Here is a 15,510-nt window from a genome sequence, read left to right as displayed (position 1 = left end):
GCTCAAGCTAGTTTCTCCTGCTCATAAGCTCATAGATGGTATGATGAGTGGGCGTTGCCACTGTGATGTCGCCTGTTTGGTACCTGAAATCTTATTTGGATTCCCTGAGTGGTTGGCGGTGGTTGCTGGAGGCTTCAACAAAAACTCTTACCAACTGCTCTCCAAGTGGTAGTAAAACTGGGAAAAATGCAATGCAAACTGGGAAGACGGAACACTCACCTTCAAAGTAAAAGTTGTACCTTACCATTGGAACCAGAAGATTTCAAAAAGTGCTCAACTTTTACTTTGATGGTCTTTGTTCCTGGTTGGTGTCGCACTTTCAGCAGTTTTAGCAACACTACTGCTAGGCGAGCAGTTAACAAGCAGAGGCCCATAAAATACAAAAATTTCAATCACCAAAGTGGAGTACAAACCTGGACAAATAATCACACTGAAAACCATACTACTCAGTATGCAACAAAAACCTCCTAGTGATTGCAATCTTCTAGTGGCAATCTACCAGCAACACTAACAATCTGCTAGCAGCGCTAGTGGCAATCTGCTAGCAGCGCTAGTGGCAATCTGCTAGCAACGCAGTAGTCTGTTGCCTGTGCTTTATCATGTTTGTCTTCAAAATATCTTTGACCACTAGCCAAGCACTAGTAAAACTTTAAAAAGTGTGTCACAAACTGAAAATTATAAACAAGAAAAATAAATTTGAGCTTTTTTAACAAGGTTGGCTGCAATGCTAAGACACAAATTTAAGCATCTCTTTTTCTGGTTTGTGTCATACTTTTCACAGTTTCAGTATTAGCTCAGAGAGTAGCTGGACAATGTTTATATGCAAGTACAATGCTTTCTTTACAACTGCAACAAAATGCTAACAGCCAAAGCAATCACAAGGAGGTTTTTGCTAACTAGTTGTAGAATACATATTTTTGCTAGGGAGCATGTAGGCCTACATTACTGGGATTTTATCAGTCATCTCCCAGTGACTGCCATCAGCATCCAACCACTCCTAAGCAGTCAGGGAATACAAATTTTTTCCTCATGACCAGTGGTTCTCAGATGTTTGCAGACTAGTTTCTTGGTCTATGAGACTAATGCCTTATTCAAGCGATCCTACATTGCCACCAAGCTTACTACACATCCAAACAGAGAATATATTAATGTTATGTGGTTAATGGTCATGTGCCTCCAAAAACCTCATCGCCTTCTGGTGGCCTTCAGATTAAACGCAGGTCTTAAGCTCTTCTGTATTTGGGAAGCTGCGTGCATGATTATTTATACTGGCTGTACTTTAGCAGCATCTCTGGTTTGGTATCAAGTTTCAGTAAATCTCCAGTCACCAGAGAAAAATATCTTTTCCCTGACTGGCTTACTGGTGATTGGTGGAGGTACAAGGGTATTGCTTGGTCTTCTTACCTTAGCCTGCTTCTAAAATATCTTACTATGCATAGCCTGTAATGTAGCAAAAAGAAGTGTGGATGTTATTTAATGATGTATTACAGAGAAAAACAAGGTTCAAGTAAAAAAATATTCATGGCTTGTATTCAAAACATTTTCAAAGATTTAATGATTTGTACTAAATAAAACTAAAACGTTCTCCCCCAGGATGAATTTTACACATGATTCTCTTGAGCAATAGATCTTTATCAAGGAATGTTATTCCTCAATCCGTAATTTATTATTCTTCATTTAAGTCATCTGATATCAACGCTCCTGATAAGGAGTAAAGTGGAAATTAGGGCAATAGAAGGATGAGATAAAACACCACAAATCCCTTGCCGTCTTTCATATCGTCACACCAGGCCCGACTCATACGAATATCCCGTTTCGGTGTTATATCACAGTACACCACCCACACACCTTGTGGTTGCCTCTTCCTGTCCTACGGCACATATCAAATACTCTTCCCGGCAGAAACATCATTTTGTTTTCCTCTCGCTGTCGCCAAAAGCCTGTAACAGATATTCTTTCTGTGTGTTTGCAGAACTCATGTTTCAGTTGGCCTACCAGTATATTCCTTGTTTGGAGCTAACCAGCCTCTTTAAGATATTTAATGGTTCCAGCTGATTTACTGATCAGGCTGTGAGCCTTGCATCGCCACGAATAAACCTCTGATCTGTTTCCTCTGTTAGGTCGGCAAGCTGATCCAAGAGGCAGCTGGGAAGAGTAACCTAAAGAGAGTGACGCTGGAGCTGGGAGGAAAGAATCCCAACATAATATTTGCAGATGCTGATTGTAAGTTTTGTTTTGTTAAAGTAGAGTTTTATTTGTCACTTCATTTACCTGACCCCCTCCCACCCAATGTCTGTCTGTCACAATCACGTTTTTGTTTTTTGTTTTTTGTAGCTGTGTGTCATATTCTTAGCAAAGCACTCACAGTTCTCACCCTTACTGAGAACCTTAAAATGTTCAGGGTTTAGCAGTGCTATGAAAACCTCTGGATGGATGGGTTTCATATAAACTCTAAGTGTCTCACCAAACTGGGGTTGCCGAGCGTCTCAAATGCTTTCAGCAGCCGTGAGAGGGGCACACTAGGGCCTGTAAATCAAGGGAATGGACCCCGACTCGGCCGAGACCCATAAATCACAGGGGTCCATTAACCCTTTGTGCACAACAGCGGGATCCTGTCTCTCAGGTGTCAGGTGTCAGATTTGCATGGGATAGCTCCAATAACACTGCACACATGACTTTTTATAAACAGATAAATTTGTTCTGTCTTTATTGATATTTAATTTGTGCGTTGTTTCACTTTTAAAGACCAGTCAGGTCTTTTTTTTTACCTAATAAGTAGCTTCATGGTTATAATTCTATACTACTTTTGTTTAGTTATTAACCAGCACAAATCTCTCCATTTCCCCAGTGGATCTGGCTGTAGAAGAAGCCCACCAGGGTGTGTTTTTCAACGCAGGCCAGTGTTGCACAGCAGGCTCTCGCGTCTTTGTGGAGGAGCCCATATATGACGAGTTCGTCCGGAGGAGCGTGGAGAGAGCAAAGAGGAGGATAGTTGGCAGCCCCTTTGACCCCATGACTGAGCAGGGACCACAGGTGAGGAGCACAGAATCAGAAGCTGTGATCGGTTTTTCTATCATTTGCTCTGTAAATTTCATATATTGCTCATTTTTTCTGTCATATGGGAGTAAGTCTGTCCTCCACCTCCACAGATCAGTCGAGAGCATCAGAGCCGTGTGCTGGAGTTCATCCAGAGCGGCATTACCGAAGGGGCCAAGCTGGAGTGTGGAGGCAAAGCTCTGGGCTTGAAAGGGTTCTTCATTGAGCCTACGGTCTTCTCTAACGTCAGAGATGACATGCGCATTGCCAGAGAAGAGGTATAGTGATAAAGACTCCAGCACTACTAATGTATCTTGAGTTGATTTAAGGGCTGCAATAGAAGAGGTAGCAAAACAGTTCATGAATAAATGTAGAGGATGTTAATAACCTGTTTCTCTAACCTGTAGAAAAAAAGAGTTACTAAAGCTGTCAAAAAATGTAAAAAGGTACCAAAAAGGATGGTGATACATAAATTAAGTCCCTAATTAAATGCGTTTACCTAAGATTAACTAATAATTTTGAAGTTCATAGTGAGTCTGTGTATTCTCATTTCTTTGATGTGTGATGTTAGCTTACCATTTACCATATTTCTACAGATTTTTGGGCCAGTCCAGCAGATCATGAAGTTCAAAACAATTGATGAAGTGATAGAAAGAGCCAACAACTCAGATTATGGTTTGGTTGCCGCTGTATTCACCAAGGACATCAGCAAAGCCATGACCATATCCACAGCCATGCAGGCTGGCACTGTCTGGTAAGCTCTATCTGCCGTGCTTCTTCAGCTCCATTCAGTAATATTTTTCATGTGAGAAATATCAGCCACTTTCCCGAAGCTTTAACTAACAGTGTGCTGATTTAGAATCATTACAGTAGCCACAAAGAAAAGCTTTTCTTCCTTTTTATCCACCCATAAGCTCAGATATGATGAGAAAATATCAGAAATAATGTTCCAAGACAGGACAACTCAATTTTATGATTGGTAGAAATGAAATTAATAGTAAATGTTACTTGTTGAGTTAACCTGCAATAGTTTCCATTTTTAATTACTTACAAATGGTTATGAGTAGAAGTATAGATAGCTGCCAGAAATCTTGCGTCACTTGTTATGCTTAGCTATTTTAATAACTCTTCCTTCATCAATGATGTTGACCTAATCACCATCGGGCAATTTTCATCACAAATGCCACATAAATGATTCTGTAACCAAGAAAGGATAAATTATATGCTCCATCCTTAATTATAAACATTATATTTATGTGTCCAATCACAAAACATCAGTAATAGGTAAGATCCAGAACTTTAATCATAAACATTGAGAAATTCACTCAGCAGGTGGTCAACTCAGGCAAAGAGACAGACTCCAAAAGAGGGGAGAAAAGTCATGTATGAGGAGGCACATAAATATACAAAAACCTGAGCTAGAAAGGAAAAAGAAAACACAAGTAGTGCAACTATTAAAATGGCATGAATGTTTGAGACTAAAAGGACAATCTAGAAATTGGGGAGTACTGTACAGGAGGTGTATGAAGACTCAGAGAGCGATCAGCTGAATGTGGTTCAAAAAACTGGCGAGAGAAGAACAAGGACATAAGTGATGAAGCACGAGAACGAAGTCTTTCAGCAGAAGGATGAGAAGGAAAAAAATCGCTGAAATATTTAATAATTTTACTTCATATTTTCGAGTTACTTCAAAGCATTGTTTCGGCGGCAGCTACAGCAGCTGTAATCACTACATTTACAGATATAGAACCTGACATTTTTTAACTGTGTTTGCTAAACAGCAAAAGAATAATTGTTATTGAGTTCAAGGGTTTTTAAAAATAGCTGTGATGATGAGAATGTAATTTTACATCCGTCTTCCCAAATGACGCTTTGGATAAAGTTGTGCAAAATTTTTATAGTAAACTGCAAGTCAACTGATCAAGAGTGATCAATGCTTTGTGTATTTCACAGGATAAACTGCTTCAACGCTCTGAGCACACAGTGTCCATTTGGAGGATATAAAATGTCTGGCAATGGACGTGAAATGTGAGTAAGACTTGGTCGTCTGCCCGCTGAATACACACAAATTAGTTGCAACACTAGTATTGCTGACTTAGTGTTTTGAAAGCCGACTTTCCAAAAAAGCTTAACATGATGTAAATCTCTATCTAAGAGGAAATATTCCTGCTCCAAGAGCCTCCAGCAGTGTGTACACTATAATTCAATGTTGCTGTCAGCATTCGAGTTTAAGCAAAATGTTTCTATTTCTTCTTTCAGGGGAGAAAACGGCTTGAAGGAGTACTCAGAAGTGAAGACCATCACAATAAAGATGGTCTCCAAGAACTCTTAAGGCAGCCACACTTTTTTTGGGAGTGGGGAGGCAGGAGGAGGTAGTGTCTTCCTCATTGTTGACAAGCTTTTGTCAGTCTGTCCAAGGTGTCACACCACGACCCATCAGAGCTACTTATATCCATGATAACTCCAGGCTGTACCCACTCACTGCCTCCCGTCCCTCCGTGGACATTCAGCCGCTTCCAGTCCAGGTATCGCCACTTGTGTTGCCCCCCCTCCCACATTACTCCATACCTCCTCCACTAACTACACTAAAGCACTCACAAAGACGATGGGGGAGGCTGCTCTGACTTCAAAACCCAATAACGACGCCCATCCCAGCCGTTACAACCCCAATTCTCACCACCAGATGCTGGATGCTCAGAGACTCAGTTGCCGCACTTGCAATCAGCCCTTTAGCAGCTTGTAACCCGCTGGGTGACAGTTTTTCTCTGTACTGTGCGGTGTGATCGTCAAAACCTCATGTGTCACTGTCTTGTTAGAATTTGTGCGAGCACGTTCGCTCATTCAAAACCACTGATGTCGTCAGCCTCAGACACGAATGGATGAAATGTTAATTCTGAATTAAGATTGATTTCTAATTGTCTTTGTTTGTATTTTAGCTCATATGACTTAACACTGTATGTCGACCTTTGACTGATGTAAACGTGAAAAAACTTTAACCTCTTAAAAGCATTTTACTCTCACCTGCTAAAAGAGGAGTAGATGTGTTTTAAAATACATGTAACTGATTTTCATTGATGTCCATCTATTTTTATGTTTATACAATCATATGCTATAAAATTATAAAATGACTATAGTTGTTTTTTTGTTTGTTTTTCAGTAAAATCTTTTTTTCTTGGAAAAAGTGTTTCGAGTCTTTGCCGATCAAAAAGTCTCACATTTTAATTCAGGCTAAATCTGACTATTTACTTATTACATTAAATATCTATACTTAGATAGCTCGTTATATTGATCCACATGTTGAACACTACTAATAGTACTACTCATTATTATACTTTGAATACTAATTCAAAATCTCCATCCACTCAGATGTATTTTTGTCAGTGTTTGGAAAAAAAAATCAGTTTTAGATTTACCGAGCCAAAATGATCTGTGACGTATAAATCAGCCCATCCAGGTCCAGCAGGGAAGTTACACAAGTCTGATGTGAACATTTGAACTCTGAGGTAAAAACCGTTTCCAAACTTATGAAATTGGAAATATTTGCATAGTGATAAACGCTAGAGTTTTCACTTGCACCGCAGAGGAGGTGGAGGTGTCATTGTGGGAGTTATTAATCATATTTTGTGGGGGACAACATTTAACACACTACTTATCCTCTTCCTTCCTTATTGAGTTGGCCGGTGCTGTAAAATATTAAAGTTGTATCAAAGTGTTCCAGTAAAATAAAAGTCGTGGTGGGGGCAGCAGCAGGTAGCAGCGGGTAAAGTTAAGTCTACTGGTGAATGGAAATACTGTTTATTTCTATTATGAGAACACCAAAACTGCGTAGATAGCTATGACACAATTCCAAAGAAGAAAAGTAAGAATAACGTTAGCGTGTCACACACATCCTCTCGCTGTGTGAATTGCTGTTTTACTATAAATAATAGAACGCTTGTCAGCATGAGTGACGGTTGTGTCCTATTAAGTGGAAACAGGGTGGGACAAGGAAGTAACTGCTTAATAACAACTTCTGACATTTACATGTGTGACCTTACGCCTTCATCTGTCTCTAAATTTAGACTTCTAAAAGCAACTGAGGAATGTCAAAGAAGTGGAACATTTGAGTACATTGTATGAAGGAGTAAAAACACATATATTAAATATGAGATTTTGTCTCAGCTGCCCTCTTTACACACTATTTGTTTACTTAAACACAGGCTGGTTTAGTTTCAGGTCCTGGTGTCGTGCATGCTGGCTCATAGTTACTCAATCACAGCTTAATGGGATTAAATACAAAAACAAACAAAAAACTGCTATTAAGATCTTTTGTCTGTGACATGTGGAAAGTCTGACACAAGAACTAAACCACAAAGGCAGCACGCATACTTTTTTAAAAAAATGCCCATTTAGAAAAAAAAAATCACTTTTCCTTTATTTTTTTTTAAATTAAAGAGGGTCCTAAAGAGAGAAGTGACCACTGAGGGAGGCTACAGCAGAAATATGAGTCTGTTTGGTGATGGCGTTCATGCTGGAGGTGAAGACACCGTGCTGGAGTGTTTCTTTGGCAAATAGCTTTTAATTTACCAGGCTACGGTTTCCCACAACTCCTTTCCCAGTTTATATCAGTCTTTCCAAGGACAAGATGAAAAAGTGATCTCCTTATTGCAGCACTCTGTTAACACTACAGGGTATGTCAGTGCAGACCAGCAGATTACACTCTCAAGATAAAAACGCATTTATGAACCTGTTTATCTTCTGACTTATTTAAAAAATTACTTCTAACCTCTATCCTTGTTTGCTCTCTTTTTAAATCAATTTAAATTCACCTTTGCAGCGTTAACACTACCCTGTGAAAAGTTTCTGTCACTTTTCACATAATTAAAAACCTCACATGCACTCAACAACATAACAATGAGCAAATGAGAAAGACAAAGAACTGAAATTTCCTTTTTTTGAGGGGATTTTATTCATCTTGTTCTTCTTTAAGAGATTTTGAAATGAACAGACTCAGTATTTCCTTCATGCAGACGCTTCAGAGCATCTCATTTTCTCAGCGTGCACGTGCATAACCCCACAGTTAAGGACATCAGCCTAGAAACAGACCACACACTGACAGGGACATTCACCCTTTGTCCAGAAAAAACCCTTATCCTTCACAAGCCTTGTTTATAGTTTCAGTTAATATTCCAGAAGATAGCGCTGCTTTTCCTATTATCTGTTCCTTCATAATATTTTCTCACAGAGTTAACGGAACAAACAGATGTGTCTTTGTGATGTCCGGTCCTCTTTATTTGTCACAAAAGCGATTTCCACATTTACGGACACTTTGGAGAGGTAGCTAAGGACAGAGATTGTGTGTGTGCATGTGTGTGTGTGTGTGCGTGCGTGCGTGCTTTTGCAGAGGTGGTCTGATTCTTCTCACTGAAACATTGTGCAAGCTTCTCTCTGCATGCTTCTCATTCCAGTTTAGTGTGAGTCAGGGCTCGCTGAGCGAACAGAGACTCCTCCACACCAGCGATGCTGTGATGAGTTAATGTGTGCATGCGAGCGAAGAAGAAATGGCTGTTGAACATTACAGAAAATAACAACAGCCCTGGATGGGGAGCCTTTGTCCTTAATTTAGGAGAATTAAAGCAATAAATTCAACATTCACAGAAGATGGAACTGGCGCTAGTGTAACTGGAGGGATCATTGCAGGGTAGCAGTCAGTTAAAGGGGCTTTCTTAAACACAGAAGTGTACTTTGTTCTGTAAATGAATACTGCTTCTACTACTGCTGCTGCCCTTCACTGCACACTTGAAAACTACAGAGTTAGTATGAAGAATTTCTACTTTATTATGTACAGCTTGCTTGTACCGGGTTGGACACCATTTTGCCATCAGAACTGACTTACTTCTTCCTGGTACAGATTCACCAAGGTGCTGAAAACATAAAAAACATTCCTCAGACATTTGATTGATATGACAGCATCGCAAAACTAGTTTGAAGTGATCTGATGTTTATGACATATCCTGCTGGAAGTAGCTATCAGAAATACATAGTGAGATAGACATCATCAAGAACAATATTCAGCTAGGCCGTGGTGAAGTATCCCTGAGAAAATATCCCTCACACGATTACACCAACACACTCTGAACTGTTGATACAAGGCAGGATGGGTTCATGCATTCGTGTTATTTATGCCAGCCTCTGATCCTACCAGCTGCACGTCACAGCAGAAACTCATCAGTCCAGACAACATTTTTCTAACCGTCTGGTGTTCGATTTTGGTGCGCCTGTGTGAAGCACAGACTGGGTTTAGTGTTCTTAGCTTACAAGAGTGGCGCCTGGTGTGGTCTTCTGCTGCTGTAGCCCATCTGATGTCTTGTGCATTCAGAGATGCTCTTCTGCATACTTCAGTTGTAATGAGTGGGTATTTGAGTAACTGCTATCAGACTGCTGATAGGAAGGCAGTCTGGCCATTCTCCTCTGACCTCTGACATCACAACAAAGCATTTTCACCCTGGGATTTGCAGCTTACTTCTTTGGACCTTTTCCCTGTAAACCCGAGAGTAGGCTGTGTGGGAAAATCCCAATAGATCAACAGTTTCTGGAATTCTCAGAGGAGCGCGTCCAGCTCCAGCAACCTTACCAGGTTCAGACTGACTTAACCTCTTAGCGTACAGTGTATCATGTTTGATACATACGTTTTTGTGAGTGAGGTTTTGAGACTTCTACATCATCACTGTGATATATTCATCTTCAAAAACCTAAAAAAAAAAAAATACTTTAAGCATAAATTATAAAGAAATAAAATGCCGGTTCTAACAAATTAAGAATCATATGTGCAAATTAATATTTTTTTAATGTCAGAAGGTTCAATAAACACTTAATTTTAAAAACAAAAAGAATGTTCTCACAATTATTTCATAATTCAGGTCTTAAAGGGTTAAATCACCTTTCTGTCCTTGTTCTGCTGCTCGGCTGACTGAATATAATGAGCCATTGAACAGATGTACCTAATGAAGTGGCCTGTGAGTGCGTATCAGTGCACCACTCATTTGCTTTAACCTCTTATCTGTTGTGATCATGAACAGATTCTGTGTAAATGTGAGACAGAAGGGAATGATAGTTGATGTTCTGCTGAAAAATGCATGAATTCCACATTTAGACAAAAAAAAGGATGCGTTTTCTGTAGTGTGGATAGCAGCGACATGGTCTGTCTGCGCTGTCAGAATGAAACATGTAAACATCTCAGGATTGGCCCAGAGACCGCTGACTTTCCAGATTCATACCATGAATGAACGCACCGGTCAGGATTATATCGACTTCTAAACTAACTGTCTAAACATGCGTGTCAGCATTTTTAAGCCAGTTGTGAGAAACTACTAACTTCCGAACGCAGCTTTAAATGTTTACATGAAAAGCAGTGATGTTTACTCTACTGTATGATGATTCTGTGGCATGAAAGTCTTCAGATATAATTGTGGCAGGCAGGGTCAGGGTCAAGAGAGCCAGCTTTCAACAAGAAGCACATGACCACAATCAGCATTCATACATCACTGTCCTGCTTTGTTAGTGCATTTATGCAGATTCGAACCTGCTTAACCTGACAGAGATTAAACGTGTGTTGCTACTGCCTGCGATCCCCTGAGCAACGCTGTTACACGTCAAAGTGTCAAAATAATAATAATAATCGCATGACCATAATATGGGAAACATGCATACAGTAGCAACCTTTCACAAAATAAAAGGATAGAGGTGCCCTGTCATGAGTACATCTAGGTGATGAATAGGTCACTAACACCTCCGGTTTAATTTATCACATAAAACATATTTTACATTAAGAAGCGATATCCTTAAAGACTGGTCAGCCGTTATGGGATAGATAATGTATTGGATGATTTAAGCGGTGCCTTGGAATTACTCCAAGGTTAAGTGGTAATCCCATATCCATCAACACGTGAATCTCAATACAAATGACCTGGACTGTGTATTTATTGGAAGGAGCACTTACAGAGCTTGATAAGTATCATTCACCAGCCATTACCCTGTAGTCAGAAAGATGATTTATAGGAGCCATTTGCATGGAAATCTCCCCATCTGCTCAATAGCCTCAAAGATTCAATTCTGAAGAACAATTTCTCAGATTCAAACACTGAAATATAACTTCTTTAAGAACAGAATTACTGAGGTGATCTATTGAATTTCCATGGTGTGCCAAATCCATTTTGCGACTAATGAAACGACTCATTTGTACCATAAGGACTTTAATGAGATAGTGACATTGCAGCTTTGAATGTCATCATAAAACTTGTGCTTGACATGTCTATGATCAAGTCTGAGTAGTGTTTTTCCAATAAAACTGTGGCAGAGAGGCCCAACGGGGTCAGTCCTCAAGGCAGAGATGGCTAATTGTTTAGCTTGGCTGATTCAGAAATATTCCCCGATTGTTCTACCAGCGTAACAGCAAATATATCTCATGGATTATATTTCACTTCATCAGGAACTATTTGTAAAAGCTGGGTGGGGTGTTAATTTGTCCACAAAGGAATTCCAAAAATAACCACCGGCTTGCGTCCAGTGTGATGTCAGTGTAATGAACATAATGCTCACTGATGATGTTGAAATAGTTTCCATCTGCCGATCTGATTGAGCACGAGTTAAAGTAAGGTAAATGCGTGTGCTGTAAACTATTCTCTCATTTTTAGACATTTAGAGTTTACAGTTTTTGTGGGAACTTATCTGCTTGCAGCAAAGACTTGAAATAAAATCCACTCGCAAGTACAGTTGAACTTTTTAAGGTTATGCATGCAGCATCCAAACGCCTTTTTGCCACTATATTGATTATAGGGATTGTTTTGCACAATGTAAAAAATAAATGTTTGCTATAAGGTTGATTTAAAAAAAAATATTCCTGGTATTTTATCTTAAAAAGGGGCTGTTGATATAAAATATTCAGTACTCCAGCGCAGCCAGTCAAATCATTTTATGCCTTCTTAGCCTGTTGGCTTTATTGTATTTGAAATATCAAGTGTAACGTGTCCTGCATCGTCATGAAAAACAAAGCAAAAGTGTTTATGGTAGTGTAGAAAAAAGCAGGGTCTGCAAACCAAACTGTGGATTCACACATAAACAACTTCTTCTGTTTACATCATATCGGTCTCGTTAACATTTTTTAATGTTGCAAAAGACTTCATGTAGGAGCTGATCTTCAGCAGCTTTTATCGTACTACACAGATCTGTTTGTTTCTGTTGATAATATTGCAGTGATTTTGCAAATGCAAATGTCTAAACAAGCACTAACTGACCAATTTCAATTCTGTTCCCAGAAGAAGAGAAGAGAAGCAGGACTGTATCTTTCCGGTTTCCCGGACAGGTTAAGGACAAAAACACTTATCCTTTCTGAACTAAATCTTCCGACACTGTGCTTCTAAACCCAGTTGTACATTTTTAAAGGAGCACTCATATAAACCCTCCTTCACTATATTCATGAACCCCCTCTGGGGCCTTCCTGTTTCCTCCTGCCTGGCAGCTCCATCTTAAATCATGTCCATCTTCTGGACCTCAACAGACCATCTCAACCTTGCCTCTCTGACTTTGTCACCAAACCACTCAACCTGAGCTGTGATCAGCTCTAATCTTGTCCATCCTGCTCACTCCCAATGAAAATCTTAACATCTTCGACTTTGCCCCCTCCAGCTCGGCCTTCTGCCTTTTTTTTGTGCCACTGTCTCCAAACCGTACTTGATAGCATGTCTCAGCACCATCTTGTAAACCTTCCCTTTCACTCCCACTGCTATCCTTCTGTCTTCTGTTACGAGTCATCCCCAGCTCTTTCCATTCACATGTGATCCAATAGTAAAACTGGATTTAATAAAATAACAATAACAGATTTTTTTTCTGTCACCTCCCTCAGAGAGGATGGCACGAGAACAAGCTGTGAGCCATCACAAGCCTTCACAAGAAACTTTATTGAAATTTCTTTCTGATGACAGAAAAGCACAAATACATTGGAAATAATTAACATGCATGTTATTAAGATTGTGGAGGCCCGAACTACATAACTGCTGCCCAGCATCCATAACTGATTCTTATTCATCATCACTGCTTAAGCACAGACTGTACATCTGCACACGTTTGCATTTGCTCACTCTTAACTTACTCACACAGCATCCAAGGGCTTTTATGAGACAAGGCTCAGATAAGAAGATGCCAAAGTTACAATGTAGTCTGCCTGCAGGTTGCCAGGAACCAAACGTTAGCCATCCCTTTTCAGTTGATACTGTAGACTAATTTGTATTTAATCAAATTACCCAAACTGACTGACACTCTGCCAGCCTGGGTTCTTCAGGCCATCTGGCTCTGTCAGTAATCCACTCTTGGTACTGAGAGCAACATTATGCAACCAATGCAACACAGGTGCACCTCCTCTGAGTGAACTGGATGTAGCAACAGCTTGTGCCACATTTCCATAAACAAACCAATCTCTCATTTTATCCAGTATCTCAAGACTAACTGTACCACTCTTGCACAGATCAAGACTGATAAAGATTCTGATGGGTGGGAAAAATACTGTGGGACCACTTTTTGGTTCAAATATGCACATTTTGTAAACCTCAGCGACAAGGACTGGAGATATTGATGCTTCTGCCAGGAATTCAACTGAAGCTAGACTCGCTGTCCTACACACTCACTATTTGGATTAATTAGACCTGAAATATGGGTAAATTGTTCTTCCTTCTTCTTCTTTTGCCTCAGATCTTTTTCCATGTATAAACTGGATGTTGTGTTCACTCATTTGTCGTGTGTGGCAGTTGTATTTGTTTGCAATGTTTGTTTTTAATGGTTGTGGTCACCCCACCATCTGATCTGTAGTCACCCAGGAAGTGCTGCTTCCTGCAAAACAATGCAGGAGTGCCACTAAATCGATTCAAGCATAAATAACTGTCTTTAATAAAGCGGAGGACTATCCTAACATGTTATATAGCAAATAAATTATGATGCCACTGTATACAATACTGTCAGTTTTCCAACAGTGAGACTTGTGAGCTGTGCTGTGAGAGCATGTCACAGATTTGTGCAGTGACGGTTTACATTAGCAAACTCTTTCAGATGCAGAAATGCTGCATGCAATCCCTCCAGGAGGCTCCAGGAGAGTTTAAACTTTAAAAAGTCTTCTCTGATCCTTCCCCTCCAAAGGAGTCACACACTGGGAACATTTGGGGGATACAAAATGGTTTTTCCACGTTATAGATCGGCTGGTGTTGATTTTTTCATTACTGGTGATGAAAGGCTTGCTTTAATGTAGCGGATGAATTAGTTTGTCCATCCAGTCATTTGTCTCAGTTTCATCCATTTACAACAGTGTGTTTCATCAATGCGCAGCCATCTCACGGGATGTTCCATTTAATCAAGCTTTTATATTTAACCCCAAAATGACAACTATTAGTCCACAATGATAAATCACAGCTCTGTGCCTGATATGCTAAAGGAGGCAACATCCTGTCCATGCAAGCCATTTGGACGGAGTGACTATGCTTTTAAGGAAAGGAAAATGGAAAGAGAATAAGGAACGTCTTTAAGCCAATCTGGGTTTCTGCCAGCCTGCCTCTAACCTTTGCTCTTTTAGTTTGGGAGTTAGCTAGTTTCCTTTTTCCTCTGACATCACTCTCCAGGATCCACACAGTGATAACACGGCCCCGACTGCATGACATTACTGCTTCCTTCAATACACATGGGAGAATTGTGTTAAAAATCCCACATGACTACAGCCTAACTGCAGTTTCCAGTGAGCACCAGCTGCACAGCTGGTGTCCATGGGAGAGACAGAGCGGATACACAAATTCCAGACTGTTATGAGGTAGGGAAATACATTTCCTTGGGCAAGATTTTTCTTACGGCACACCACACTGTGGTGTGTGTCCAAACTATTATGGTATCATATGGCAAATGTTACCTCACGCACATGTTTCTGCGCCACAAACGCAGAAACATGTGCGTGATGTTTCAGCAGAATATTGCAAATGGCGCGTTTAGCAACTAAAATCAAACTCTGGATGCATTCATTCATTTTTTTTTTTCATTTAACAGAGTGCAGCTGACAGAGAAAGCTGAATGAAATCAGTGTTTTGCAGTCAGTTTTTCAAGGACTTGTGACTTCTTGGCACTCCGTTGGCAGAATCAATGACTAATCAGGTGTGATGAAAAGAAAAGAAAAAATATAAACATCTAAAGCATGAAAAACATGGAAAAGTGCTGCGTGCTGATTTGTTGATGAAAGTTTGATCAGGAATACTCTTGCTTGCTGAAATCTTAGTGACAGTGCATTTTACTTCAATCCATCCATTTTCTTAACCACTTATCCAATTTAGGGTCAGAGGGCGACTGAAGACATTCCCAGCTGGGTAAGCATTAGAACTGAAATGTGTATTTATTTACTCCCTAAATAAATACACTGGAGCTGCTATATGCAAAACATCTCTAAATTAAAATCTGATAATAATTGTTAGG

General features: G+C 39.9%; 1 protein-coding gene across 1 annotated transcript in view; it reads left to right on the top strand.

Annotated features, from left to right (window-relative positions):
- Positions 1–6,217, top strand: part of aldh1a2 (aldehyde dehydrogenase 1 family, member A2) — a 29,723-nt gene extending 23,506 nt beyond the window's left edge. The window contains exons 8-13 of the mRNA XM_084933401.1: positions 2,121–2,223; positions 2,849–3,033; positions 3,150–3,314; positions 3,633–3,790; positions 4,990–5,064; positions 5,296–6,217. Of these exons, the coding sequence (XP_084789527.1) occupies positions 2,121–2,223; positions 2,849–3,033; positions 3,150–3,314; positions 3,633–3,790; positions 4,990–5,064; positions 5,296–5,368 (759 nt within the window). The 3' untranslated portion in view covers positions 5,369–6,217. The remainder of the gene's footprint in view (positions 1–2,120; positions 2,224–2,848; positions 3,034–3,149; positions 3,315–3,632; positions 3,791–4,989; positions 5,065–5,295) is intronic.
- The last annotated feature ends 9,293 nt before the right edge of the window (positions 6,218–15,510 follow it).

Source organism: Perissodus microlepis, chromosome 1, assembly GCF_051167445.1.
Source record: "Perissodus microlepis isolate ML-2025 ecotype Zambia chromosome 1, ASM5116744v1, whole genome shotgun sequence".
Taxonomy (NCBI): Eukaryota; Metazoa; Chordata; class Actinopteri; order Cichliformes; family Cichlidae; genus Perissodus; species Perissodus microlepis.
Note: the sequence above shows the minus strand (reverse complement) of the source record. Positions and strands in the feature narration are given on the sequence as shown.